Source organism: Monodelphis domestica, chromosome 3 (genome assembly GCF_027887165.1).
Source record: "Monodelphis domestica isolate mMonDom1 chromosome 3, mMonDom1.pri, whole genome shotgun sequence".
NCBI classification, from domain to species: Eukaryota; Metazoa; Chordata; class Mammalia; order Didelphimorphia; family Didelphidae; genus Monodelphis; species Monodelphis domestica.
The window spans coordinates 90,880,897-90,906,957 of record NC_077229.1 but is presented as its reverse complement, the minus strand read 5'-3'; the positions used below and the strand labels follow the sequence as shown (position 1 = coordinate 90,906,957).

Below are 26,061 nucleotides of genomic sequence, written 5' to 3'. Positions count from 1 at the left end.
ACCAGATGCTTTTTCAGCCTAGAGCCTTTCAGAATCATTCATGTTCCTGCCTCCCTTCTTCCTGAGTTAGGGGGGGGGGGCGGGTAAAGCTTGCCACTCCAGAATAAAAGCCTTGCTGTGCCCCTCACCCCCACCCCAATTACCACTAATGGACTCTTTGCTGGGAATGAGCTGCCAGCCTGGAGAAGTCCCTGTCAGAGAAATGGGTAATGATTCACTCCCATGCCGGAGTCCGCCTTTGGATGGGGGCTGACGGGGCCAGGGTGGCGGGAGGCAGGGACCGATGGTTTTCTCTTCCTTTTAATTCAGAATGTGCTCTTCCCTCTCTTGCCCAAAGAGCAGGCTAGAGCTGGGTATTTTTGTTTGTAGCTTGAATTTTCCAGGCGCCTGGCATCGTGGCGGGCCCTGCATCTCTTGGTGTTTCCATGGTGATGGTGCCCAGGGCCCCGCCCCCCAGCCTCAGCACTCTGCTCCCAGGAGGGGAGGTAAATTATAGATGTGCTTGGCTCTCCCTCCTTTCCTCCCTCCCTTTCTGGCCCCTCATTACTCCTTATAGTCCCTTAGAATCCTAGACCCCCAGGTCAGAATGGGCCCTTCCATATCAGCTCATCTGGAGGAAGCCCATGCCCAGAAGCAGGGGATTTGCCCAAGATGACAAAAGCATCCCTCCAGCCACCCCCTTCCCCCCATCTCCCCCCACTCCTTAAAAACCCTTCTCCCCCTCTTCCAGACTCCTTCCCCCTCTCCCTGCCTTCTTTTACCTTTCTCTCTCACCCCTCCTTATCTTTCTACCCTATCTTCATTCCCCTTGGTTCTTTCTCCCTCTTTTCTTCCCCTCTTCATCTTTCCCCTTTATTTTCCCCAATTTTCTTTCCTCCTTCTCCTCTAGGCTATTCCTGACTGGGAGGGGAAGAAAAAGAGGGGGCAGGATTTTGTCCAAGTCAGCTTTGTCAGAGAAGAGATTGAAAACGTCCAGGAGAAATCAGATCCTTGGGGGAGCAACAGTGACGACATTGAAGACCCTGATGTGTGGGCTCTGATCAGAAAACTGTCTGGGGTCCAAGATGGAGCTCACACAGAGCTGAAAGTTTAGGTCCAGAGTGGGAGGGAACTGGAAGAGGTTTAATTCTTCAATTCTTCCCTGTTTTGAGGCAGCACCCCTGACTGGGACCTCCTTCCCCTTGCCTTGATTCCACTATAAAACAGGCAGTCGTCCCCCTCACTACAAGGCCCTCCACTGACTGTCCTACCTCTCCAGCTTAATCACTTATTCTTCTTCTTGATATATATTCCATCTTGCATCCAGAGGGACCGACTCTCTGCGCTCAAGTGAATCCCTACACCCCTGTCCCTTCGAGGCTTTGTTCACACTGTGTCCTCTGCCTAGAATGCCCTCTCTCCTTTCCTTCCTGCTTTTTTTGCCCGTTGCATTCCTGCCAGTCTTCCAAAGCCTATCTCAAATGCCCCCTCCTTCTGTAATCTTTCCCCTCCCCCAGCACTCTTTGGCTCTGTTCTTATGGGCTTATCATACAATATTGTGTATTATAGAGTTATCTGTGTTTGTGTCATCCTCCTGCTAGGCTGTGAGCTCCACAAGAGCAGGGCCAGGTCTTATCTAAACCTTGTATCTTCCCAGAACCAACAGAGTGCTATGCACACAGAATCTCAGAAGTCACAGCGTGGGAAGGCGTTTCAGAGCAAACGTACCTGAGCAAAAAACCCCTCGACAGGATCCCTGACAGCAAACAGCTTTGCTACGGGAGTCTAGAGCAGGCAAACCACCCCCTCTGGAGGCAGCCCATCCCTTCCTGTACAGCTCTCCTTGTTAAGAACTTCTCCCCTACATCAAACCCAAACCTCCTTCTTTGCAGCTGGTGCCCATTACTGTTAGTTCTGCCCTCCGGGACCAGACAGAACAAATCTAATTCCTCCTCCCTGTGACAGCCCTTTAAATACTCAATGACAACTATAACATCCTCCATCCCCACCCCCCCAAGTCTTCTCATCTCCAAGCTAAACACCCCCCAGTTCCTTTAGCCCATCACCATTCTGTGCTGTGACCTCAAAGCCCCTCATCATCCTTCTGGACACTCTTCTGCTTAATGGCATCCCTTCCTAAAACATGGCACCCACCACCAACTATCATACTCCGGAAGGGATCTGCCTGGGGCAGAGTCTTGTGGAAGTAACCACTGCCTTCCTAGGCCTGGGGACTACACACCTCTTGAATTAATACATGATTACATGGAATTTTAATTAATTACATTAATCATAAAAACATAAAAAATTAATACATGAAATAATACATGCAATTACAAATTAGACTGTTGAAAGAGATTGTTCAGAAGACTGATTTTCTAGCCACGTATCTTTAATCTCATACTTACAAAGTTGATTTTTTTTTTAAGAATCCTCAGTGCGAGACCCAACATTTGTCCCTCAAAAATGTCATTTTATTGGATTCAGCCCCACATTCTAGCCAGAGAATATTTTGGATCCCAATTCTTGTCATCAAACGCGCTAGCTCTCCCTCTTAGCTTTGTGCCATATGCATATTTGATAAGCATGCCATCTACGTCTTTATCCAAGTCATTGATTTAAAATGCTAAGCAGAACGGGGCCAAGGACGGATCCCTGGGGCACTCCACTAGGGATTGCCTTCCAAGTTGACGTCTTTGGGTTTGGCTGCGCATCCCATACCAAATCCTCCTCTCTGTCCTCTCATCTAGCCCATATCCCTCCCTTTGGTCCTCAAGAACAGGGTGAGAGTTCATCAGATGCTTTGCTAGGTAAACTACAGGTGCAGATTTCCTCTTATCTACCACTGTAGTAACCATGTCAAGAATGGACTGGCAGGCACTGTGCTCATGATGATACCATGCTGGGCTCTTTGGGATGACTGCTTCCTTTGCCAGGTGTTCACCAGCCCTTCTTTTAATCACATACTCTAGAATTTTACCAGGAATCAAAGTCAAGCTCATTGGCCCAGAGTAAAAGACTTTAATCTCTTCAGGGTTTTTTGTTGTTGTGGTGGTAGTTGTTTTTGATATTTTTTAAAACAGGAACAACATTCACCTTTCTCCAGTCTCACAGCACCTCTTTGAGAGAGACTCAGCCACCCCATCTCCAGTTCATTCAGAACCAGAGTTTGGAGGTCCTCTGGGCCAAATGATTTGGATTCACTAAGAGCAGGAAGATGTTCTCTTGCTCTCTCTCTACTTGCCTTGAGTATCAAACCCCCAGTTATTCATTTTTGTTCTGACCTTCCCAGACTAAAGAACTCTCTCTCCTTGTTAGAGAATATAGATGCAAGATGAATTAGAATAGTTCTGCCTCCTCTCTTGTCTATTGTCATCCCATTCCTTGACCCATCATTCCACCTCCAGCAATGGTCCTATCCCTTCCTTTTACCAATATAGTGCCACCTTCCTTCTTAAGGAAAAAACAAAACTCTTAGTAATGAATAGCAGTTGCTTTCTAAATATTGGTCGAATGAATGATTCTCATTCTCTCAAAATACAAAGTATCACTATGCAATGGAAAAAGCCTTGACCCGTGAGTCGGGAGACCTTAAGTGTGTGACTTTGCAACAAGTTATTTCAGTTCTCTGAGCCTCTGTTTCCTTAGTTTCCTTATCTGTAAAATAGAAGAGACCGTTAGAATAAATGATCTTTCAGGCCCCTTTCCATGCTAACATTCTGTCATTCTAAAGACAGGATCTATCGAGTGTCATTTAAAAGCTATAGGCAGGCAAAGATGGAGAAGGACAGGAACCCTTCTGGCTTATAAGGGAAGGCTTTCTATAGGGGCAGGGGTGAAAAAGAAAGAAGCATTTCCTAGGGAGTGGGATACATTAGTGAGAGAGAGACAGAGACTGACTTTATAAGATCCTAGTATAAACACAGGGGGGTAAGGAAATAAGAATAAGCATTTGTATAGCTCCTGCTTTTGAGCTAGGCCCTGAAAGATAAGGAAAATAAACAGAAATCACCGTGCCAGAAGGAACTTCTAAGATCACTTGGTCTAAACTCCTATCTGAAGTGGGAATCCCTTACACAAGATTTCCCATCAAGTAAGCATCTGTTCTTTCAAGAAGATCTCACTAAAGTGTTGGGGGAACAGCCTACCTCCAAAGTCAATCCATTCCACTCTTGGAGACCTTTAAGCATTAGCACCTTTTTTTTTTTGGCTCTTCTAGGCCCTTCAGCCTATCTTTCCAAGGCTGCCTTTTGGGGGCCAACAAGAAAAGCCTTCCAGATGCAAGCCTACCACATACTTCAAGACAGAAATCATACTCTTTTTTTTTTTTAACTAACTTATGGCATAGTCTCCAATAGAGCACTAGATTTAGAATGAGGAAGACTCAGGGTTGATTTCTGTCTGAAATACTAGCTCTGTGATCCTGGGCAAATCATTTATCCTTTCTTTCCTCATCTATAAAATGGAGGTGATAATAGCAGCTACCTCACAGAATTGTTAGGAGGATGAAATGAGACGTGAAAGTATTTTGCAAACCTTAAAGTACTATGTAAATACTATTATTAATATCGTCACCTTCTTCTCTACAAACTCCAGAAGACTGGCATTCATTTCATGGGGAAAGGGCCCCCCTTTCACTGTGCCCATCAGGAGAAAGAGGGCATTCAGGGAGGAATGAAGAAGTGGGCGTGCATGTTTAGGTCATCGAGGAGGCTTTCCTGCCTGATCCCTTTGTGCTCTGGCGTGGTGGGGACATGGCTGGGGTCTGTTCATGCTGGATTGTTGCTGTGCTGAGCCTAGCAATTCCTGCCCTCTCTTGGTCCTCATGCCTGGACCCTTCTCTACCTCACCAGTTGATATCCAGATTGGTAGAGGGACTCTATAAGCTGGTCATTGGCTTTGGGGGACAAAGGGTGAGCCCCTTAATTCCCCTGATGGCCCAAGCAGCCCCAGGGTAACTAACTCAGAGGAGAGCAGAGGGGACCTGGAGGGAGAAAGAAAAGAAGAGTGTTTTTGATACTGTGGCATCCCGGGGGCTGATTGTCTCAAGAAAGCTTGGGTTCAAAGCCACATTCCTCACCCACAGCTTGAGCTCCCAGGAAGAATCTGTTGACATCATCAAAACTAGTCTTATCACAGGCAGTGGGCCCTGACCTAGGCTGTTTATGGGTTGTCTGGGGTGGGGGTGGGGGGACACACATGTAGTACAGATCACAAGATTCAGAGCAGGAAGACCTTAAAGATGATTGCGTCCAATCCTTACATTTTATAGATGGCAAAACTGAGGTCCAGAGAAGAAAAAAGACTTACTTGAAGTTCACAGGCAGTAATAATAATAATAATAATAATAATAATAATAATAATAATAACAACTTGCTAGAGTTTTAGAGTGCTTGCCTCAAAACAGCCCTGAGAGGCAGGTAGTAGAAGAAGAATTATACCTGTTTCATAGAGGAAGGAGCTAACGGATGGAACCTGCACTCAAATCCAAGTGTCCTGACCTCCAGCCCCTAACCCACCACATCCTTCTCCTCTTGTGGTTGGGAGTGACTCAGTGTGCATTTCTCAAGCAGCTCTGTGTTAGGCTACACTGGGAGTTGGGGGTGATGGAGGAGCAAGGGAAAGAAGAGACATGATGGTCCTTGACCCCAGAGAGCTCACTGTCTGGGTATGGGACAAGACCAGGTCCCCAAAATTTAGAATCTTGCCAAGTGGTAGAAATGAGGGGTTCAGGAGGGAAGGGGAAAAACATGAATCATGTAACCATGGAAATTTTTTCTTAATTAATCAATTAAAAAAAGTAAAAAATGAAATGAAACTAAAAAAAGAAAGAAATAAGGGGTTCAGACTCTGGCTTGTTCAGTTCAGAGGAGAATTTGGTCAAAGGGAATTCTAAAGGGCTTTTTGGAGGATGGGATCCTGAGCTAAGGAGGATTTAGAGAAGTTGAGAAAATGATTGAGGATGGTCATGTGATGGGGAATGATTTGGGGAATTATGTATAACCGCTCTGGTTTAGAGGAACCAAAGGTAGGGGGTGACCAAGAGGGACAACAGGACTGCCTTGAGTATCGAGGTATTAAGGTCAGATATAATAGGCAGAGGGAGAGTCATTGAAAGTTTTTGAGTTGGAAAGTGATGATAGAAATAGATGTGAAGAAGGTGCCTCTGTGAGCATTAGAATAGTTGGGGCTATGGGAATGAAGGTGAAAAGGAGAGGGAGGGAGAAAAGGGAGGAGAGGGAGAGAAAGAGAGAAGGGGGAGAAGGAGAGAGAGAGAAGAGAGAAACAGAAGGAGAGGGAGAAAGGGAACGAGAGGGAGGAACAGAAGGAGACAGAGAAGGAGGAGATAAACAGAAGGAGAGAGAAAGGGAAAGGGAGGGAGAAAGGAGGAGAGGGAGAGACAGAGAAGGAGAGAGAGAGAAAATGAATGAGGGAGAGAAAAAATGAGAATGAGAGAGAACAATGGATGTGGGCACCTACGTCTGACTCCAGCTTTACACCCCTTTACCATATGACTTTGGTCCTCTGTTTCCTCATCTATAGTGTCAGGATTAGGATTTAGACATTTTCTGAAGTCTCTTCTGGTTGTGACATTCTCTGGTCCTGTGAACACAGAGCCTTACTGCCTCGGGTTTTTCTTCCTGCCTGCCCCATTTGTCCCCTAAAAACACCTGCCCCCTCTTCCCATTCTAGAGACAGTTTTTCTAAGATGACCAGGGTTTCCTGGCCTTAAACAGGCTCTGGCGGGAATGCCCCATGGGAGCTACCAGCAAGAGGCTGTGTCAAGTTTTATAATTGAGTTTTTAAAAATCAACTTTGTGAGTACAAGATGGAGAAGGTGTGGGTAGACAACCGATCATCTAAAAATGCCTTGTGGGTTTTAGTGGACTCCAATACCAGTTATCTTTTTTTTTTTTTAACATTCCCAGACCTCAGGTTAAGAACCTGTGAACTAGATCGAGGGAGGGTCCAGGCTAGAACTTATGGTGGGGGAAAGATTTGTGTTAGGCCAAGAACAGGAAGAGTTCCAAGACTATTGAGAAGAAATAAGGTCCCAGACTCAGAATCAGATCTGAGTTCAAATCACAGATTTGCCACTGACACAGAGAGATTCTCATCTGTCTATGGGCCTCAGACCCACTCTGAAACACGTAGGGATTGGAAGTCCCTTTCAGCTGTGCCATTCTGTGATTCTAGCGCTGGCTCTTGTCCCCTCTCCCCTCTCCCAGCGGTGCCGTGGCCAGCCCTCAGGCTGTCGAGGGCTGGCTTGAGCCCCTTGCTGTGGAACAGGGGAGAGGAAGGCCTGAATGCATGGCTGAGCAGCCCTTGGCTCCAGCTCCTGGGGCCTGTCAGCTCCAATCTGCCTAGCCCAGCGGGGTCCCAGGTCTGCCATTCTCCTGACCCTCCTGTCTTCCCCAAGTTCTCTCCAGAGCATCGCTGTCTTCACCACTATGCCCCCTCCCCTCCTGCCTGTCTGTCACATTTTTGTCTCCTGCCACCCCCCACCCCCACCCCTGGCCTCAAGTTCTTAAAGCATCCCTGCCCCCCCCCACTTCTCCCCACTTGATTCAGCGTCATTCACCTGGTTAGAGCTCCTGATTCCAAACCCTACATTAAACCCTTTTTCTTTACTTATGTGATTCCTTTGAATAAGACCTTCTCTTTCCCAAAGGTCAGGGCCCAACCCTTCCACCAAAGTCTGTAGGAGAGAATGAGAAATGGCCTGGAAGGAAAAGGGGAGAACAGGATGGGGATGTCCATGGAGGAGGAGAGAGAGGAAGAAAGAGATGGAGAATGAAAGAAGAAAACCTAGAGGAGTTAAAGATGGAGGAGAAGGAATAAGGGAAGAAAGGAGAAGGAGAGAGAGGTGATCGGAGGAATGAGAAGGAGATAGAGGAGAGGAAGGCCAGAAACAAAAGACTTCATAGAGCAGAGCGAAGAGCCTCACTTTCTGTCTCCTGGGTTAATAACTAAAACATCTGCTCTGGGTATTGAATCCCCAAGAGCTTCAGGACCCCAGAAAATGGGACCTGACTCCTGTTAGGCCCAGTCGTGATCCCAAATTTCCTGGGATCAATCAGGGCCCTGCCTAAAATGCTTCTTTTTCTCTTCAGCCCCCTCAGCGAGGAAACAGATTTTTCTATCTCTATTCATTGCCAGGGAGGCCAGGCCGGGGCCTCTCTCTGGTCTCTCTCCCTTTGCATCCGCATCATTTAGGCAATCTTCCCAGCAGCTTGTGAAGGATCCACATCTGGGCCTTAGGCCTCCCTGATGCGGTCAGCTTCTTAGGGGAGCACTCGGAGCAAGGACCAGGGAAGAGGCAGGGAAGGAAACCAGCACTTCCTTTGTGCCATATGTGCCACAATCCCAGGGCCTACTGGTGGGGTTATTATCCTCATTTTACAGATGAGGAAACTGAGGCAGGTAGGTTAAATGATTTGTCCAGGGTCACCCAGAAAGTGTCTGAGACTGGATCTGAACTTGGGTCTCCAGACCCAGCTCTCACCTAGTTTCCTCAAGAGTGTGATGGAGACCTTCTTGGATGCCTGCTGATGGCACGAAGGACAATCTGCCTTCCAAAAGAATATTTCAGGGGATTTTGGCAGGACCCACCAAGGAAGAGAAGCTCCCAGTGTGGACGCATGGTCTGCCTGGCATCCAAGGCCAGCTCCATGAGAAGCGGCCTTCCCGCCAGCAGGCTGATTTTTTTTGGTTTTTTAGCAGCCCCAGCAACTTGTGAGACTGCCCTGCTTGCTCCTCACCCCTGTCTGCCCCATCAGTTTCTCAATGTGGTTTCTTCCTCTCTGTCTCTCATCCCCATCTCTCCAAGTTCACTGCCACCACCTGAGAACAGAGCCTTGTCGCTGCTGCTGCAGCCTCCTCATGGGTCTCTCTGCCTCCAGTCTCTCCCCACCTCAAATCATCCTTCTCCAAGCTGCCAGAGTGCACCTCCTAAAGCCCTAACACCCATATCCTCAGAAAACACCAGCATCTGCCTCTTATTCCAGGACCAAATAGAAAACTCCTGGGCTGCATTTAAAGCTTCTTGAACCCTGCTTCCTTGGGCCATTTCCCATCTACTGAAGCTCTTCTCCCTGTATTCGCTCCAGTCATACATAGCCCACTTGCTCTTCTCACATATGATGCCCTTTCCCCCATCTCCATGCCTTCCCCCTGCAGTGTCTTAAAGTCCTCATTTCCTTTAGGTCCCCTGATTCATTTTAAGCACCATCTCCTAGAGGAGGCCTTTCCTGCCCCTCACCCCCCAGCTGCTAGCAGCCTTGTCTCTCAAGCTTTAAAATATATATTTATTTAATATATTACATATTATATATTCACTATCTTACATATTTATTTTGTGTTTATATTACATGTTTAGTTTTTCTTTCTCATATATTTGATATATTACATATTTATTTTATATTTGATATTATTTATTATATTTATTTTATATATATTACATATTTATCTTGTATATGCCCATCTATAGTCATTTTGTCTCCTTAATTTGACTGGAAGCTCCTAGAGGAAGCCAGGAGCCATTTTTGAGGCTTTTTTTTCCCCTTTGATTTCTAGCACTCAGCATTGCAGGAATAATAATTTTATCTTCCCTATGCTATCTTCACAGCCTTTTCTTGAAAATCAAGTGATATAAGGCATGTAAAATGTATTAAGGGCCTCATATAAATGTGTTTTCCTTGTGGTACAGCAGGTAGAAAGCTGACTCTTAGACCCAAGTCCCTTTCCTGGCACATATTAGCTCTATATCCTGGCCTGACCACTGAACAGCTCAGTCTCCCAAGCATCTCTCTAAGCTGAGAAGTTGTAGACCAGGTAACAATCATGGATAAAATTTTCCTTGCCAGTGAAATCACAGCTCCAGACCTGTTCCCCCCCCCCCAAATTAATATAAAAATAACAGAATAATAATAGCTAGCATTAATTTATAGCTTCAAAGTTTGCAAATATCTCCTTTGATACTTAAATAACCCTAGGAGGTGGTTACTATTATTATCCTCATTTTACAATCGAGGAAACCAAGGCAGACAGAGGTTAAATGACTTGCCCAGGTTCACACAGCTAGTACATATCCAAGGCTAGATTTGAATGGAATCTTCCTGACTCCAGGTCCTTTAGGCCATTAGAAGCAAGTGTGGGAGAAATCCTCCCTGTCTCCAGATGAGGAGCCCCGAGCCTTCTATCCTCATTCCTCACTAAGGTCCCTCAGGCTTTGCATGGCCCGTGTTCATGTCCAGGTTAGGTATCCAGGACTCACTTGTGGCCTCAGCTAAGAAGAGGGTCTATACTCCCAGAACACCCTCATGTAGAGAGTGAGATGAGCCCCCCCCAAACCTCAGGCTCCCTGCCAGCCATAGCAGGAAGGCCCCTGTTTAACTGCATAAAGCCTTCTGGAGCAGGAGACAAAGACCTCGGACTTGGAATCAGAGAACCGGTGTCTTGGGTGAAGTGCTTCTCCTCTCTCTGTGCCTCAACTTCCTCATCTGTAAAATGGGAGACACGACTAAGTAATAGATGATTCAAGGGGGTCCTTCCAATTTTAAAATTCCCTGATCCCAGGCCAGGGCATTTCCCAACACCACAATTCTTGAGGCCTCTCTCCGCTGTGCACATTAAGATGGGCCTGAAAAGTGATTATTCACCCTAGTACTGTGCCCCCAAGCAGCCCCAGGTCCATGCCTAGGATAGCTGTTCCACTCTCTGTTCTCTGAGGAGCCTTCTAGGGCAGGAATGCTGTAGTCTGTCAGGGTTCCAGACCAGTGGAAAGAGAGACAGCAGGGCTTAGGCATGCACCGTATCCTTCCAAATACTCTGCAAAACCCAGCCACACTGGCCTCCTCACGATCTCTTGAACCCAGAATTTTTCTATCTCCCACCTTTGCATCAGAGTATTCCTGCTTTATTGGTTCTTAGACATCCCCACCCAGAAAACCTGCAATAACATGCGCCTGGTATTCCCCGGTTGAGTGAGAGCAATTCCTCCCATGTGAGCCAAAAGTTGACAATAATGTAGGAGAAAGTTTTGTTAAAAGGAGAATGATCAAATGTAAATCCCAGGGATATATGTAAATCCCCAGAGCACGTGACAGCTGGGGAGGTGAAGGGGGGGAGAGAGAGAGAGAGAGTGAGAATGAGAGAGAAAGAGTGAGAATGAATCTCTGCCTTCATCCAGATGTTCAGGGCTATCGCTTGGACTTCAATGCACCTTCCAGATCATCCTCTTCTCCTATGTAATTGCTTCAGCTTTTGTCTTGGATCTTTCCTCCCTGTGTTATCTTCATTATTTCACATTTACCAGTCTCAACCATAAGTATGCACAAAACCTTCAGGTGGAAATATTTTCCCTTTTGAGTAAATGGGTAAAATAAAGAAAAAGGGAAGAACAGATCTTCTACCACTATCTAAAATTGTCGGAGCCAGAAAGGATCTAAGAATATGAAATGCCAGAGCTGGAAGAGTCCTTAGAACAGGGAATATCAGAGCTGGGAGAGTCCTTAGAACAGAGGATGTCAGCACTGGGAGAGTCCTTAGAACAGAGAATGTCAGCACTGGGAGAGACCTTAGAACAGAGAATGTCAGAGCTGGGGGGGAGCTTAGAACAGGGAATGTCAGAGCTGGGAGAGACCTTAGAACAGAAAGTATCAGAGCTGGGAGAGCCCTTAGAACAGAGGATATCAGAGCTGGGAGAGTCCTTAGAACAGAGAATGTCAGAGCTGGGAGAGCCCTTAGAACAGAGGATGTCAGCACTGGGAAAGTCCTTAGAACAGAGAATGTCAGAGCTGGGAAAGTCCTTAGAACAGAGGATATCAGAGCTGGGAGAGTCCTTAGAACAGAGAATGTCAGAGCTGGGAGGTAGCTTAGAACAGAGAATGTCAGAGCTGGAGAGACCTTAGAACAGAGAATGTCAGAGGAACCTTAGAACAGAGAATGTCAGAGCTAGGAGAGTCCTTAGAACAGAGAATGTCAGAGCTGGGAGAGTCCTTAGAATAGAGAGTGTCAGAGCTGGGAGGGTCCTTAGAACAGAGAATGTCAGAGCTGGGAGAGTCCTTAGAACAGAGGATGTCAGCACTGGGAGAGTCCTTAGAACAGAGAATGTCAGAGGAACCTTAGAACAGAGAATGTCAGAGCTGGGAGAGTCCTTAGAACAGAGAGTGTCAGAGCTGGGAGGGAGCTTAGAACAGAGAATGTCAGAGCTGGGAGAGAGCTTAGAACAGAATGTCAGAGCTGAGAGGATCCTTAGAGCAGAGAATGTCAGAGCTGGGAGGGAGCTTAGAACAGAGAATGTCAGAGCTGGGAGGGAGCTTAGAACAGAGAATGTCAGAGCTGGGAGGGTCCTTAGAACAGAGAATGTCAGAGCTGGGAGGGTCCTTAGAACAGAGAATGTCAGAGCTGGGAGGGTCCTTTGAGAACAGAGAATGTCAGAGCTGGGAGAGTCCTTAGAACAGAGAATGTCAGAGCTGGGAGAGTCCTTAGAACAGAGAATGTCAGAGCTGGGAGGGTCCTTAGAACAGAGAATGTCAGAGCTGGGAGGGTCCTTTGAGAACAGAGAATGTCAGAGCTGGGAGAGTTCTTAGAACAGAGAATGTCAGAGCTGGGAGAGTCCTTAGAACAGAGGATGTCAGCACTGGGAGAGTCCTTAGAACAGAGAATGTCAGAGCTGGGAGGTAGCTTAGAACAGAGAATGTCAGAGGAACCTTAGAACAGAGAATGTCAGAGCTAGGAGAGTCCTTAGAACAGAGAATGTCAGAGCTGGGAGAGTCCTTAGAATAGAGAGTGTCAGAGCTGGGAGAGACCTTAGAACAGAGAATGTCAGAGCTGGGAGGGTCCTTAGAACAGAGAATGTCAGAGCTGGGAGAGTCCTTAGAACAGAGGATGTCAGCACTGGGAGAGTCCTTAGAACAGAGAATGTCAGAGGAACCTTAGAACAGAGAATGTCAGAGCTGGGAGAGTCCTTAGAACAGAGAGTGTCAGAGCTGGGAGGGAGCTTAGAACAGAGAATGTCAGAGCTGGGAGAGAGCTTAGAACAGAATGTCAGAGCTGAGAGGATCCTTAGAGCAGAGAATGTCAGAGCTGGGAGGGAGCTTAGAACAGAGAATGTCAGAGCTGGGAGGGAGCTTAGAACAGAGAATGTCAGAGCTGGGAGGGTCCTTAGAACAGAGAATGTCAGAGCTGGGAGGGAGCTTAGAACAGAGAATGTCAGAGCTGGGAGGGTCCTTAGAACAGAGAATGTCAGAGCTGGGAGGGAGCTTAGAACAGAGAATGTCAGAGCTGGGAGAGTCCTTAGAACAGAAAATGTCAGAGCTGGGAGAGACCTTAGAACAGAGAATGTCAGAGCTGGGAGGGTCCTTTGAGAACAGAGAATGTCAGAGCTGGGAGAGTTCTTAGAACAGAGAATGTCAGAGCTGGGAGAGTCCTTAGAACAGAGGATATCAGAGCTGGGGGGACCCTTAGAACAGAGAATGTCAGGGTTAGGAGGTACCTCAGAGGACATCTAGTCTAGCCCCTTCTGGGAGGGAACAGAACATCAGAGAAGTCAATTGTGGGTGAAGCCAAGACCAGAGGCCCCAGGCTTCCTAAATCTCAGGGCAGGTAGAGCTCGGTCCCCCAAGCTGCCTGCCACGTGGAGCCTTTCCCCAGTAAAGTGTACTGAAGGGCATGCACATGTATTTTCATGCAGACTCTTGTCTAAGACCCCTTCAGAAGCACCCTGACCTTTCTTGCTATGCTTGGCTCACTGTGCCGTGTGCCTGGGGACTCCTTTCCATTGGCCTTTTTCCCATTTACTTAAGAGGCCATCAGTTCCTGTTCAGAGAATCCCTCCTTCCCTCACTCCTGGGTTAGCAAGAAGGGGGAAGAGGGCGGAGGAGAGCTGCTGGCAAGAGGCAAATGATCATTTCTGGCTCCAGGAGTTTCTAATGGAAGTGCTGATAACCTTTCCCAGGATGGTGCATCGACCTCTAAATATAGATCTAGATATTTGTAAAACTAATGCCTGGGCCCGTGGGGCCAGGTAGAGGGGGCCAAAGACCAGAGCTGGCGGTCTTAACTCTGGTCCAGGAGGAGAGCTGGATGGAGCCAGCAGTTTCGTGCATTTGGTCTTGCTCCCCTACAGAATCTAGCAGTCCCTGGGACTGCTAGAGGGGCGGTACAGAGGGGAGCAGGCCTAGACTGGCCTGGCTTGGCAAAGTTCTCCAACCTACAACACATTTCTTCCACTCGCGCCTTAATTCTCTAACCTTGGACTAGCCCTCCCACCCAAGAGGGAAATCTTGTAAACCTTCTGCCACCACCCCAAGCCTGACTCCCAACATGTACCTAACAGTATCCCCATTCCACACTTGGGAGAGCCCCACAGCCCAGAGAATAACAGAAGGAAACTTTATGATCTGGATGATTTTATTGGAACATAGCCATGCCCCAACAATTTAAATATTTCTGTAAATTCCTGGCTAACTAGATTAGAGGGAGTTGAGCTGAGCTGATCTCATCTGGATTGATTTTAGCCAAGGCTGGAGGTGGAGGAGCCATGGGAACTTGGCTTCCTTGAGATAGGCTTCAGTAGATTGTGGGGTGCAGTGGAAAGATCCCTGGAGCTGATGGCTCAGAACCTGGGTTCAGCCCCTAACCCTACTACTTATTACCTTTGTAACCTCCCTGAGCCTCAGTTTCTTCACCTATAAAATTAAAGACCACCTCTAAGATCTCTTTTTTTCTTTAAATCTATGCTCTTGTGGCCATGCCCTAGATAGCCCTTTTTATCCTCTGCCAAGCTCTCCAAGTTACACACACACACACACACACACACACACACACACACACACACACACACACACACACACACCCTTTATTTTTTCCTCCCAACATTGGAAGATAAGGTAGGAAATACACTGTAGCTCAAAATGCTTTTTTGGAATTCCTGGTCCCTTTTAGGTAATGTGGGGAGGCCATTGTGATTCTCTTATGAAATTGAAACTTCCGACCCAGAACTCAATCTACTGCAACACCAATCTGACCTTTTTGCAAATAAATTTTATATAGTAAGAAAAAGCGGTAGGTGGTGTCGTGTTAGAGAAAGAAAAAGTCTGATTAAAATGACCAAGTTCAAATTCTTCTGCAAATACGCACTCCCTGTGTGATCCTGGGCAAGTCAATTTACTTCTCTCAGCCCATTTCTTTGTCTGCAAAGTGGGGGAAATAATAATACCTACCTCCTCAGATAAGATAACATATGTAAAGTCTTATATAAACTTGAAAGCCCTCTATAAAATGCTGGTCATTATTATGATCAAATTGAGGATACTTAACTTGGCGAAGATGTCATGGGATATGATGACACTTGGTCGTTAGGGGCACTGCCCTGAATAAAACAGAAAGTGAGAGCTATTTAGAAGTAGAATGGGTTGCTTGCAGGGCACTGAGTTCCCCACCCCAGAAGGAATTAAAACAGAGACTGGTTGGCAACTTTGCCAAGGATGCTCTAGAGGAGGTATGAGTTCAGATACAAATTGAACTGACAAATTCTGAGATTGCTTCTAGCTGTGGGTTTATGAGACCCTGCTGAAATGTGGACCAACTTCCTGGGTCTCAAAAAGAGGCACCCCCAGGAGAAAGGAGCTTAGATCTGTGTCTGGGTGGCCCACAGTTCATGTACAAGCGCATGCATCATTTTCTAGGGTGTTCGAGGTCACACCTGCTGATCTGCACGTCTCCAACTGGTCCCAGGCTCAGCGTAGTTCAAGACCCATTACATTAACTCCCTTTTGCATCAGCCAGGTCTTTGGGGTCCTGAGCATGGTAGGAGTGCCTGGGTTCTGATCCCAGCCCTGCTCTTCGCCATCTCAGGGGGGAATCCCTGGATCTGTTTCCTCATCTGGAAATTGAAGGGTTAGGCCTAACTGATCTCTGAAGTCCCTCTGTGTTCCTGTGATCACCATGACCCTCTCCACCTCACAGGCTGCTTCATTGCTTTCCTACAGAATCCCCCAGGTTCATCAAGGAGCCCCGGGATCAGATTGGGGTGTCAGGTGGTGTGGCTTCCTTCGTTTGCCAGGCCACTGGAGACCCCAAGCCACGGGTGACTTGGAACAAGAAAGGCAAGAAGGTGAACTCCCAGCGGTTTGAGGTAAGGAAGCATCCACTCACCTCCAACTTCAGCCCACTAAAAAGCTAGCAATCACACACACACACACCACCACCACCACCACCACCACACATCTCTGTATATATCTCCAGCCTTCTCCCCACCCCACATACAACACCCCCAAAATTATCCCCATGCATACCCTTGACCTCAGACACACGTGATCATAGACAGACGACTTCAGCCCCTGGTGCAACACCCAAGGGTCACACCAATAGGCCTTCCCAAAGCAGAGCTCACACTGCAACTGCTTCACATCCCAGACCCCCTCAGACTTTCTAAACTCGAGTTCATTTTGGATCCCCATAGAATGACATAAAAGCCGTCTGCACATATCCACCCTGGTGATGGCTAGCATCTCCCACTTTTCCCTTCTCTTCCTCCCTGGAAACCCTTCCTTGGGATGGGAGGGAAAAGAAGGAAAGAGGAGGAACCAGGGACAGACCTCATTTGGGAAAGGTTGAGGTTGATGGTCAGAGTTTAGTAGTTCTTGTACCTTGACTGTGATCTCAAATTAGTCTGCTGAGTTGAATACTCTTGAAAAAATCAAGGTTCCTTTACTCTTTCCAGCTGTCTACCCATCTGTACCCCACTGCTACTCCCCAGATATCCCTTTATTCAAACACAGATGTATACCTATTATCACACTCCTGCATAGATACACTTTTAGTCTATATCCTTTATAAATACGAAACCTCTCATAAACATAGTCACAGCTCTGTACCTTTCTATATACAGCTATCCTTTCATAGAGATAGAGATACATACATAGTGTGAAACAGCTTCACTCACTAATTCAGATAGCCACCCCTACATAGACATGTATCCTTAATGCCCAGATAGTATATATATATATATATATGTGTGTATATATATATATTTACACATCCCTACACACATATAAAAATACACATACATACATACATACATACTCCTATACATATATACAAATATGTATACCACACCAAGTCACTTTACCACTGTTTGCCTCAGTTTCTTCATCTGTAAAATGGGAGTAACACAGGTGCTTGCCTCCCGGGATTGGAGGGATAGGATGAGATGATATTTGTAAAGTGCTTTCAGAGGCATGCCTATGTAAGCTATGACTATATCACTATGGTGGCCATATTACCATCACAGACACATACCCAGATCCATGTCCTCACCCTTGGATCTACAAGCATGCCCACAGGACTTCACACAGAGGCAGCTACACATAGGGGTCCCGGGGTAGCTGCCCTCTTGGCACCTGGGTCCTCAAGCCTGGGCCACAATCCCACTGTCAGGAGAGGCGGAAGCCTGTGTATGTGTGCTGTCCCCAGCTAGGACAGGTAGCAAGAAGATGGAGGGAGGGGCCAGTCCTCTAGCCCAGACCACAGTCCTAACAGAAGAGGGAGAGGAGGAAGCCCATGCATGCTGGCCCCAGCTAGGTCAGGCAGCTTTGGGGGGGGGAGGGTGTTGCTAGACTCTCACATTCTCCCTCTCTCCCCGTCAGACAATTGAGTTTGATGAAAGTGCTGGTGCGGTTCTTCGGATCCAGCCCCTGAGGACCCCCCGGGACGAGAACGTGTATGAATGTGTGGCTCAGAACCCCATCGGGGAGATCACCGTGCACGCTAAGCTCACTGTCCTCCGAGGTACCGACAGCCCCAATTCTGGGACCCGCTTTGCCAAGACCAGGGTCTCCCTGTGGCTCCCACACCTCCTTCCCATGGGACTTGGATTGGAGCAGGAGGGAGGCCAGGGGAAGGCGGGAGGTGGCCACCTCCACAGCCATCTTTTTGCTGCTCTGGAGTCCATTGATTTGTAGTCTGGGGGCCAAAATACAAATCCTGTCTCTGCTATTTACCAGAGCATGACCTTGGGTGAGTCACTCACATTGTCAGGCCTCTGATTCAGGCTGTGTAAACTGAGAGAATTAAACTAGAGAATCTCTCAAAGCCCTTCCAGTGCCAGATCCTCCAATCCCATGAGTCTGTGAACAGTCAGAGAAGAACCCAGAGTGCACCAGGCCCTGTGTGCTATTTGATACACACAGTGGAGGAGGGAAGGAACCCCAGCCTCTGGGGAGCTCATCCCTTCTGGAGCCTCATGGTCCTCATATTGTCAAGGAGGGCATTGGACGGAGTTGTATAGAAAGTCTATCCCAACGCTGCCCTGCTCTCATCCACCTTTGTGCTATCCCTGAGATGAGGTGAATATCAGGAATAAATTGTTACCTTGCCAGGGGTTTGGTTTGCTCTAGGAGCAATGGGGCCAAGAATGGAGGCCCTGGAAGAGGGGACTTACCCAAGTCACTTAGGGGTAAAGAACAGAGCCGGCATTTGGACCCATTGCCTTTGGTGTGAGGTTCAGGGCTCATCCCAAAGCTCCATCCCTCCAAGCTCAGAGGATGAGCAGGGGCCAAAGCAGCCAAACAGCTCCCCTAAGAAAGGATGTCCAGCCAGGCCTCCCTTGTCTATATGGTTTGGGTGAGGTATGGGGAGAGGAAGAAGAAAGAAACCACCCGAGTCCTCCCTTGGGTCCCATGTGACATGGGATAACCCTGGGCTCTCGGAAGCCCAAGTTTAGTCTGGATCAATCATGCTCTAAAGGCTCTGAGCACAGGCCTGGCTTCAGAACCTCTGTCCCTCCTGGAATAGTCTAAGTTGGCTGCACAGTGATGGGGGGGTTAGGCCAGAGCCACCTTCTAAGACAAAAAATTGGGTGGGGGGCTTTAAATCTGTAAGTGAAGGGAAGACCCACATCCACAAAATATCATACAATCATCTTGTACTATATCGTGGTTCATGTATAGCAGCTTCACTGTATCGCGGGTTTTTAAAAAATATATATCTAATTCTGTATGGAGAGTTACACTTATCACAGCACACTATTAGCTGATGCAATGAATGGTGGCCAACCACAGTGCTGTGTTCTATGTCCTTGGCCCTGATTGGCTCAGTGACGATAGGTTAATAAGAGTGTGGAAAAGTTTTTTAAGAGAGTGGGAAGGGTTTATAAAGCCTTAAACTATATATATAGGTAATACAACAAATATAACTTCACAGATTTTCACCTATCACAGGGGTCTCTAGAATATAACTCCCACAACAGGTGAGGGATCACTTAGATCCATATATATATATATATAAATATATCTCTAATATCACTTATATGTACATATATAAGGAAATATGTATATCCTTAAAGTTTGGAAACAAGTATTTCTAGAACACATTAAGATTTACAAAATATTTTCTTCATAGCAACTCTAAGATATTTGTATAAATATTATGATCTCCATATTACAGATAAGGAAACTAAACTCAAAGAAAGGACTTGCCCCCAGTCACACAACTAGTTAGGGTCAGAGCAGGGAGTTATTCTCTTCATAGGCTAGGTGATGGAGAAAGAGCTGAGTTCAAATTTAGTTTCAGGTGGGTGACCTGGACGAGTCACTTCATCCACCTGCCTCAGTTTACCCATCTGTAAAACGGAGGTGACCATTGCACCTATCTCTCAAGAGTTGCTGTAAGGCTCCGATGAGATAATATTTGTAAAAGCATTTAAGCACAGTGACCTGTGTATATATACAGTAGGCCCTTCTCCATGCCTAAGAAAAGCCCCTAAATTTGTACCTCACATCTCTGGGGTGTGGAATTCGTTAAGATTTCGGCAGGGAGTAAAGAACCTACCAGAAAGAACGAATGGTTTTCTAGGACTCTAGCAACACCCATTTGCTTACCTGCCCATTAATGTGCTCATTACAAATAATTATCTATTCATTACAGTAGGTCCAGCAGGACTTCTGCGTGACTGCACTTCATTAGCATTGCTGGAGTTCCTGGGTGTATTGGAAAATAACACAATTGCCTTTCTCTGTAACCCTAATCTACAACTCAGATTTGACAGCGGTCTCAGCCTGGTTCCTCTACAGACAGGCGGCCTTGGCCAAGATAGGCCGACCCAGTCAGGAGGGCTGGGATCACCCAGCTTTCTCCAGGCTCCAGCACCCCACTGGGTGGTCTTTTCGTTGTTCCCTTGATAAGGAGAGGCACAGGGACACTTGGGGAACATCTTGGACTCTTCTCTTTATCAGTGGAGGAAGGATTTGGCCCAAATGTGCTTGAAACTCCTAGGCCTTGGCTCTGGGGGCCCAGGAAAGGAGTGGGTGGAGATTTGAAATCTGTAAGGCCAGAAAAGTATCTGTTTTCCTCTCCCTCTCTGGAGCAAAATGGGGCAGTTGGGCTTTGGAGTTAAAGGGCCTGGGCTGGAATTCCAGCTCTGCCACTTAACTCTCTGTGTGACGGTGAGCAAGTCACTACAGCCTGAGCTCAGGTTGTATCTATAACATCTAAAGGGGAGGAGGACAGAAGCTAGACTGAAGGGGTCCCTTCTTGGCTCTGGGAATGGTGCCTGGAGGCAGCAGGCAGGGGGAAAGGAGGGTTCCTCATGGGTATCATTCCTACCAGTCTCCCACCCCTTCCTTCCCTTCTGGGTTAAATTCCCCCAGAGGCCCAGGGGTCAGCCAGACTAGCACAGGCCTTGTTTCTCCCTGGACCCTGACCCATCTGGACTCTGGTCCAAGCCACAGCTGGTTCCTGATGCCAGAAAGAGGGAGGGAGATGGGGATCTGGGAGCCACAGCTCCTCCCACCTCCCCTTTGCAGCCTGAGACAGTCTTCTCCCAGCCCCTGCCAGCCGCTCCTTCCATAGGCTCACGGTGACCTTTGCACAGCTTTCATGAAATGCAGCCGTGCTCCTTGAGGCCCTGTGCCTGACTCCACTGCCAGAACCTGGAGAGTTAAAAGGACAAGACTGTGAATCCATTAACCTCCTCCATCACAAAGAGAGGCAGGCACCCAGAGGCAGAGAAGGGAGTCGGTGTTTCCCTCCCATCCGAGGCTGGCTCCTACTTCCCCCCTCTTCTCTGTCCCTTCCAGCCCTCCTCAGGAACACCCTAGTTTTCCATTTGAAGCTCTGCTTCTGGCCCCAGACCGCCACAGTCTGCCTACATAGACAGGCCGAATTTCAGAACCTTCAGGGATTTAGTTAGCCCTGCTCCTTCCTTTGCAGAGGAGGAGACTGGGGGTCCAGAGGAAGCTAAAAAGCATGTGTCTGATGTCCCAGAATGAGGCAGAGGCAGAATTTGGACAGGACACCCAGCTCCAAGCCTGCCAGCACTTTATCACCTTCCCCTTTCTCTTGGTCCTCATGTCCATAAATATCCATGTGAGCGAGCTCAGAATGGCAAACACACACTCACTCTGCTTTTAATTATTAAACAGCTGGGCCCACTGCGGGAAAGAACGGCAGTGCCACCCGCAGCCTCCTGCCTCCTTCTTGGGACGGGTGGGGGGAGTTCCTTCCCTCTGGACTGTGTTCCCGTCTTTAGTGGGAGGGCTGGGGGATTCTGGGGGTGAGGGTAAGAGGTTCTGGGCCAGTGAGATGAAGTCGGGTGCCTTTTAGTCTCTCCTTAGGAGCATAGAGTTGAAAGAGCCTCCCCCATCCCTGATCTTGCAGATGAATAAACTGAGACCCCAAAAAATGACTCACTCAGGACTTCACAGCTAGTTAGTAGCAAAGCCAAGATCAAGGACTCCCCTTTGCTGTGGCTCCCTGGAAGCTCAGAAATATAGAAAGAATCAGAATTGTAAAAGACCTTATAGTTTATCTTGTCAAACCTACTTCCTCTTACAAGCAAGGAAACTGAGTCCCAGGGAGGGGAAAGGGAGGCATTTGTTGGTTGTCAGAGGTAGAGCTGGTATTTGAGCCTATGATACCACGCTGTTATGCTCCTCCCAGCCACCATTAGCTGGGTGATTTGGGGAGCAGTAGGGCAGCACCCTAAGAAACCAGCTAGAGAGCCCCGGTTAGATATTTTCAAGTCAGTTACACGGTTACCACCAAATCTGCCCCCTCTAAAAAGTGAGCTCCCCTTGGGCCATTACTTCTGGGAGAAACGGACTAGAAATAGATTGAATGAAATGAAACATTAGCTCCTAATCTTAGCAATCTTTTTTTTTTCCCCTGACCGCATCTGTAATTTCATCAGTATAGAGAGCTCTCATACCTGAGCAGAAATCTCTTCTACAGTGATGGAGAATTCACTCCTTCTTAAAGTAGCCCATCCCATTGGGGGACAGTTCTTATTGTTAGGAATTTTTTCTTTACACAAGCTGAAATCTGTCAAGCGACTTTATCCAGTTGGTCCTAATTCTGTCTTCTGGAGACAGTGAAAAATTCCAGTCCCACTCCCCCCATGATAGTCCTTCAAATCATTTAAGAGTCATGTTCTGCACCCCTGACCAAATCTTCTATATGTTAAACTCCTTCAATTCCTTCACCTGATCAGCTTAAAATCCCCTCACTCTTCTTATTGATCTCTTCTTATATGCTCCAGCTTGCTGGTATTCTCCCCTAAAAACATGGCACCCAGGACAGAAAATAGTGTTCCAGATGGAATCCAAACAGGTCAGAGAAAAAACAGGATTCTCCTCTTGCCTTTCATCATGAAGCCCATGGATGCATTGAGCCCTTTGAACCATGATGTTATCTTATTGACTCCTGTGAAGCTTGTGGTCTTCTAAGATGATCAGATCTCCTTTTCCCATAACCCAGCTGGAACCTGATTCAGGGATCCCCTTTGCACTATTTCTTTCTTTCTTTTTTTTTTTAATTCTTGCCTTCCATAGAATCTCTACTGTGTATTGGTTCCTATGAAGAAGAGTGGTAAGAGCTTTGCAATGTTTTTTTCTTTCTTTCTTTTTTTTAATCCTTACCTTGAGTAGAATCAATACTGTGTATTGGTTCCTAGGCAAAAGAGTGGTAAGGGCTAGGCAATGGGGGTTAAGTGACTTGCCCAGGGTCACACAGCTGGGGAGTGTCTGAGGCCAGATTTGAACCTAGGACCTCCTGTCTCTAGGCTTGACTTTCAATCCACTTTGCAGCGTTTCTGACCAGTGGTCATCCAGCGTCCATGAGTAGGAAAGAAGCCTTTCCTGACCATTCCTTTTTTGCTGCCCAGGGGAGATCATACCGCTTAATACTTAACCATAGTTGTCTTTTCCTCTTCAAACGTAGCTTCCATGTGTGCGGCAGCACCCCAATGGGATGGTCAGTCCCCTAGGGATAGGGCTCTGGTCCCCCCTGCCTCCTCTGCACTCATTGGAGCCCAAAGCTGGGCATCAGGAAAGGCTTAGTCACAGAAAGGGTTGGAGGATTGGAAATGAGGGACCTGCGTGCTCCACATTAGTCTAAGGAGCCTCGTTACCTGTGGGAAGGAGGGGCAGGATTTCTCTGTCCGGATGGAAAGAAACGGGAGTGTCTGTACCGAGTGCCAATTTGTGATGCTTGGAGACGCTTCCTCTACCGATCTGATCCTCAAATCTGATCACGCCTCTTGCCGTTGTTGTTTTAATTAAACTCCGAGGAATTCTGCAGAATGTGCTGCAAGATGAACATTTTTGTTTAATTAGAAACACTCAGTAATAATAGTTGTACGAGGCCTCCCCCAACACACACACACACACACACACACACACACACACACACATACACACACTCTCTCTCTGCCAATCAAGAGGGCAATTCTCCTAGAGGATTAATTGGCTGATGAAATTGATGAGCCCCCAGTGGAAGGCAGGGGACTGCCTGCCTAGCCGTAGTTGGTTGTGATGTCATCAGGAGCCAATCAGAGCCAGGAGTGGGTCTGATAGCACACTTGCTATCTGCTTTTTTTGGGTCAAGGGGTGAGCTCCCCCCACCACCCCCACCACACACACATATGCCCCCATGGATATATAACCCACCTCATTTCCAGCCCTCCTCTGCCTCCCCTGGGCTTATTTTCCCTAAATCCCCAGAAACAAGCAGAGAGTAGAAATCTCTGTGAAAGCCAGGACCAGGTGGGTCTGCATCTAGCTCCAGAATGCCAGGGGATGCTTGGGCATTGAAGCCTCTGGCCTCCCCAGCCCCTGTGCCCTCCAGCTTCCGAAGGCCCTGAAGCTCTCTGTCAACCGGTGATTTGTGTTAGTTGCAGCAAATTCCAGATTCCCTCCATGGGCTGGTTGTTAAGGATGCCAGATCCTTCCCCGAAGGAGCAGCACCTGAAAGCTTTTCTTTTTTTTCTCTTTGTTGTCCCGGGTGCCCCCAACCCCCACTCCCAACTCCTTGCTATATAACCCCAGTATTATCGTTATTTGTAACAAAAAATGAGTTCCTCTCCCTCCTTCCAAGTTGTAGGGAGTTGGAACTGAGAGCAGTAGTCCATGTGGACATTTCTAGGGCCTTGTCCTTCTCTTAAATGCTCCAGGAGAAAGTCAGGCCATCACCAAACCTGTTCTGAGACCTACTGTGTTTACAACTTTACACTCAGTTCAATGGGAAGTGGAAGAGACAGAAGAAAGAGCAGAGAGAACAGCTAGGTGACTCGGTGGATAGAGAGCCAAGCTTGAAGATGGGAGGTCTTGGGTTCAAATCTGGCCACAGCATATCCTTGACTTTCCATCTTACTGCTTTTCTGAGAAAAAAACCAATGAGCTTTATCAAGACTTTAATCCATTACTTAGGTGTTATAATGCTGTTTATACATAAGTATATATATGTTTATATAGGCATGCAAGTTAGAATGGGCTTATGATCTAAAAGAATTTGAACAAATGAGTTAAATTCATAATAATGAAAATATTAGCTGTGTGACCCTGGACTTGCCTGCCTTTACCACTCTTTTCTGCCTTAGAATTGATACTTAATATTGATTCTAAGACAAGCTAAGAGTTAAAAAAAAAAAAGAGGAGACTTGAGTGATAGAGGAGCTTGTGACTTCCCAAGGCTGCCCACCAGTTGGGGGTAGTTCTGATTATTAGGATTGATTCTTTTTTGTTTTTTTTTAAGTCCAAGCCTGTCCCTCTGCTGTGAGTGTGCCCCCATTGTCCCTAGTTTAGCTTCTGAGGCCAAAGAGAAAAAGAGGAATCCCTTTTCAAGAGAGCATCCCTTCAAGACCTTAAGTCATTTATGATGTTCAAGCTAAATATCCCCAGTTCCTTCAGCCAGTCCTCCAGTGGCTTTATCTGTCATTTCCTTGCTATCTTGGTCACCCTCCTCTGGGTGCTTTCTCCAGCTTGTCTGTCCTTCCTAAGGTGTTGGCCTTTAGGCAACCCCAGGATTTGTTGGGAGAGAAGGCACTCACCCACAAGAAGCATTACTGTGTGGTACAGATAAAGCCGATAATGTGCCCAGCTCAGTGCTAGGCATTTTATAAATATTCTCATTTGATCCTCAGAATAGCCCTGTAAAGTAGGTGCCTTTATTATCACCCATTTAAAACTAGAAGGGACTTGAGATCATGAGATCTGATTCCCTCATTTTATAGATGAAGAAACTCCCCGAAGAAGGAGAGTGACCCTAGGTCACACAGCTAATAAACAGTAGACTTCCAAAAACAACCCCAGCTCCTGTGTTTGAACTAGAAGCCTGGGAGGGTGGGAAGAAACCTAGGGGCTGTGATATAGATCTTGGCAGTGCCAAATTCTGTCTCCATTCATCTGTCCTGCATTTAGCTCTCCAGAGGGACAAGGGCAGGTACTATAGCCTCTGGCAGTGACATCTGAAGGGGATAAAATCAGCCCTGGCCCATTGATCTGTCACAGATGTAGCCTTGGGCTCCTGAAGGGCCCCCACCTTCTGGCCCTCAGGCACCATCCACGACTCAGGAAGGGAAATGTGCTCACTATATCCAGTTTGAGTGTGTTTCAGAGATCATAGGCTTGAGTGTAAGACCCTTCTTGGGGATGATCTAGGCTAATCTGCTCCTTCCAGAGGTTTCTAGTGGTTCTATGATTTGCCCAAGGGCAGAGTAGCAAGTCACCAAGCAAAGGAACCTAGAGGGTTTTGTTGGCTAAGCATCTAGGCTAACATGAGGCAGTGGTGACTACATGTAGG

At 47.2% G+C, this 26,061-nt stretch overlaps 1 protein-coding gene across 18 annotated transcripts in view; it reads left to right on the top strand.

Annotated features, from left to right (window-relative positions):
• Positions 1-26,061, top strand: part of PTPRS (protein tyrosine phosphatase receptor type S) — a 223,695-nt gene that overhangs the window by 107,106 nt on the left and 90,528 nt on the right. For all 18 annotated transcript variants that reach the window (XM_056822484.1, XM_056822481.1, XM_056822477.1 and 15 more), the window contains exons 3-4: positions 15,975-16,120; positions 17,634-17,775. In XM_056822484.1, the coding sequence (XP_056678462.1) occupies positions 15,975-16,120; positions 17,634-17,775 (288 nt within the window). The remainder of the gene's footprint in view (positions 1-15,974; positions 16,121-17,633; positions 17,776-26,061) is intronic.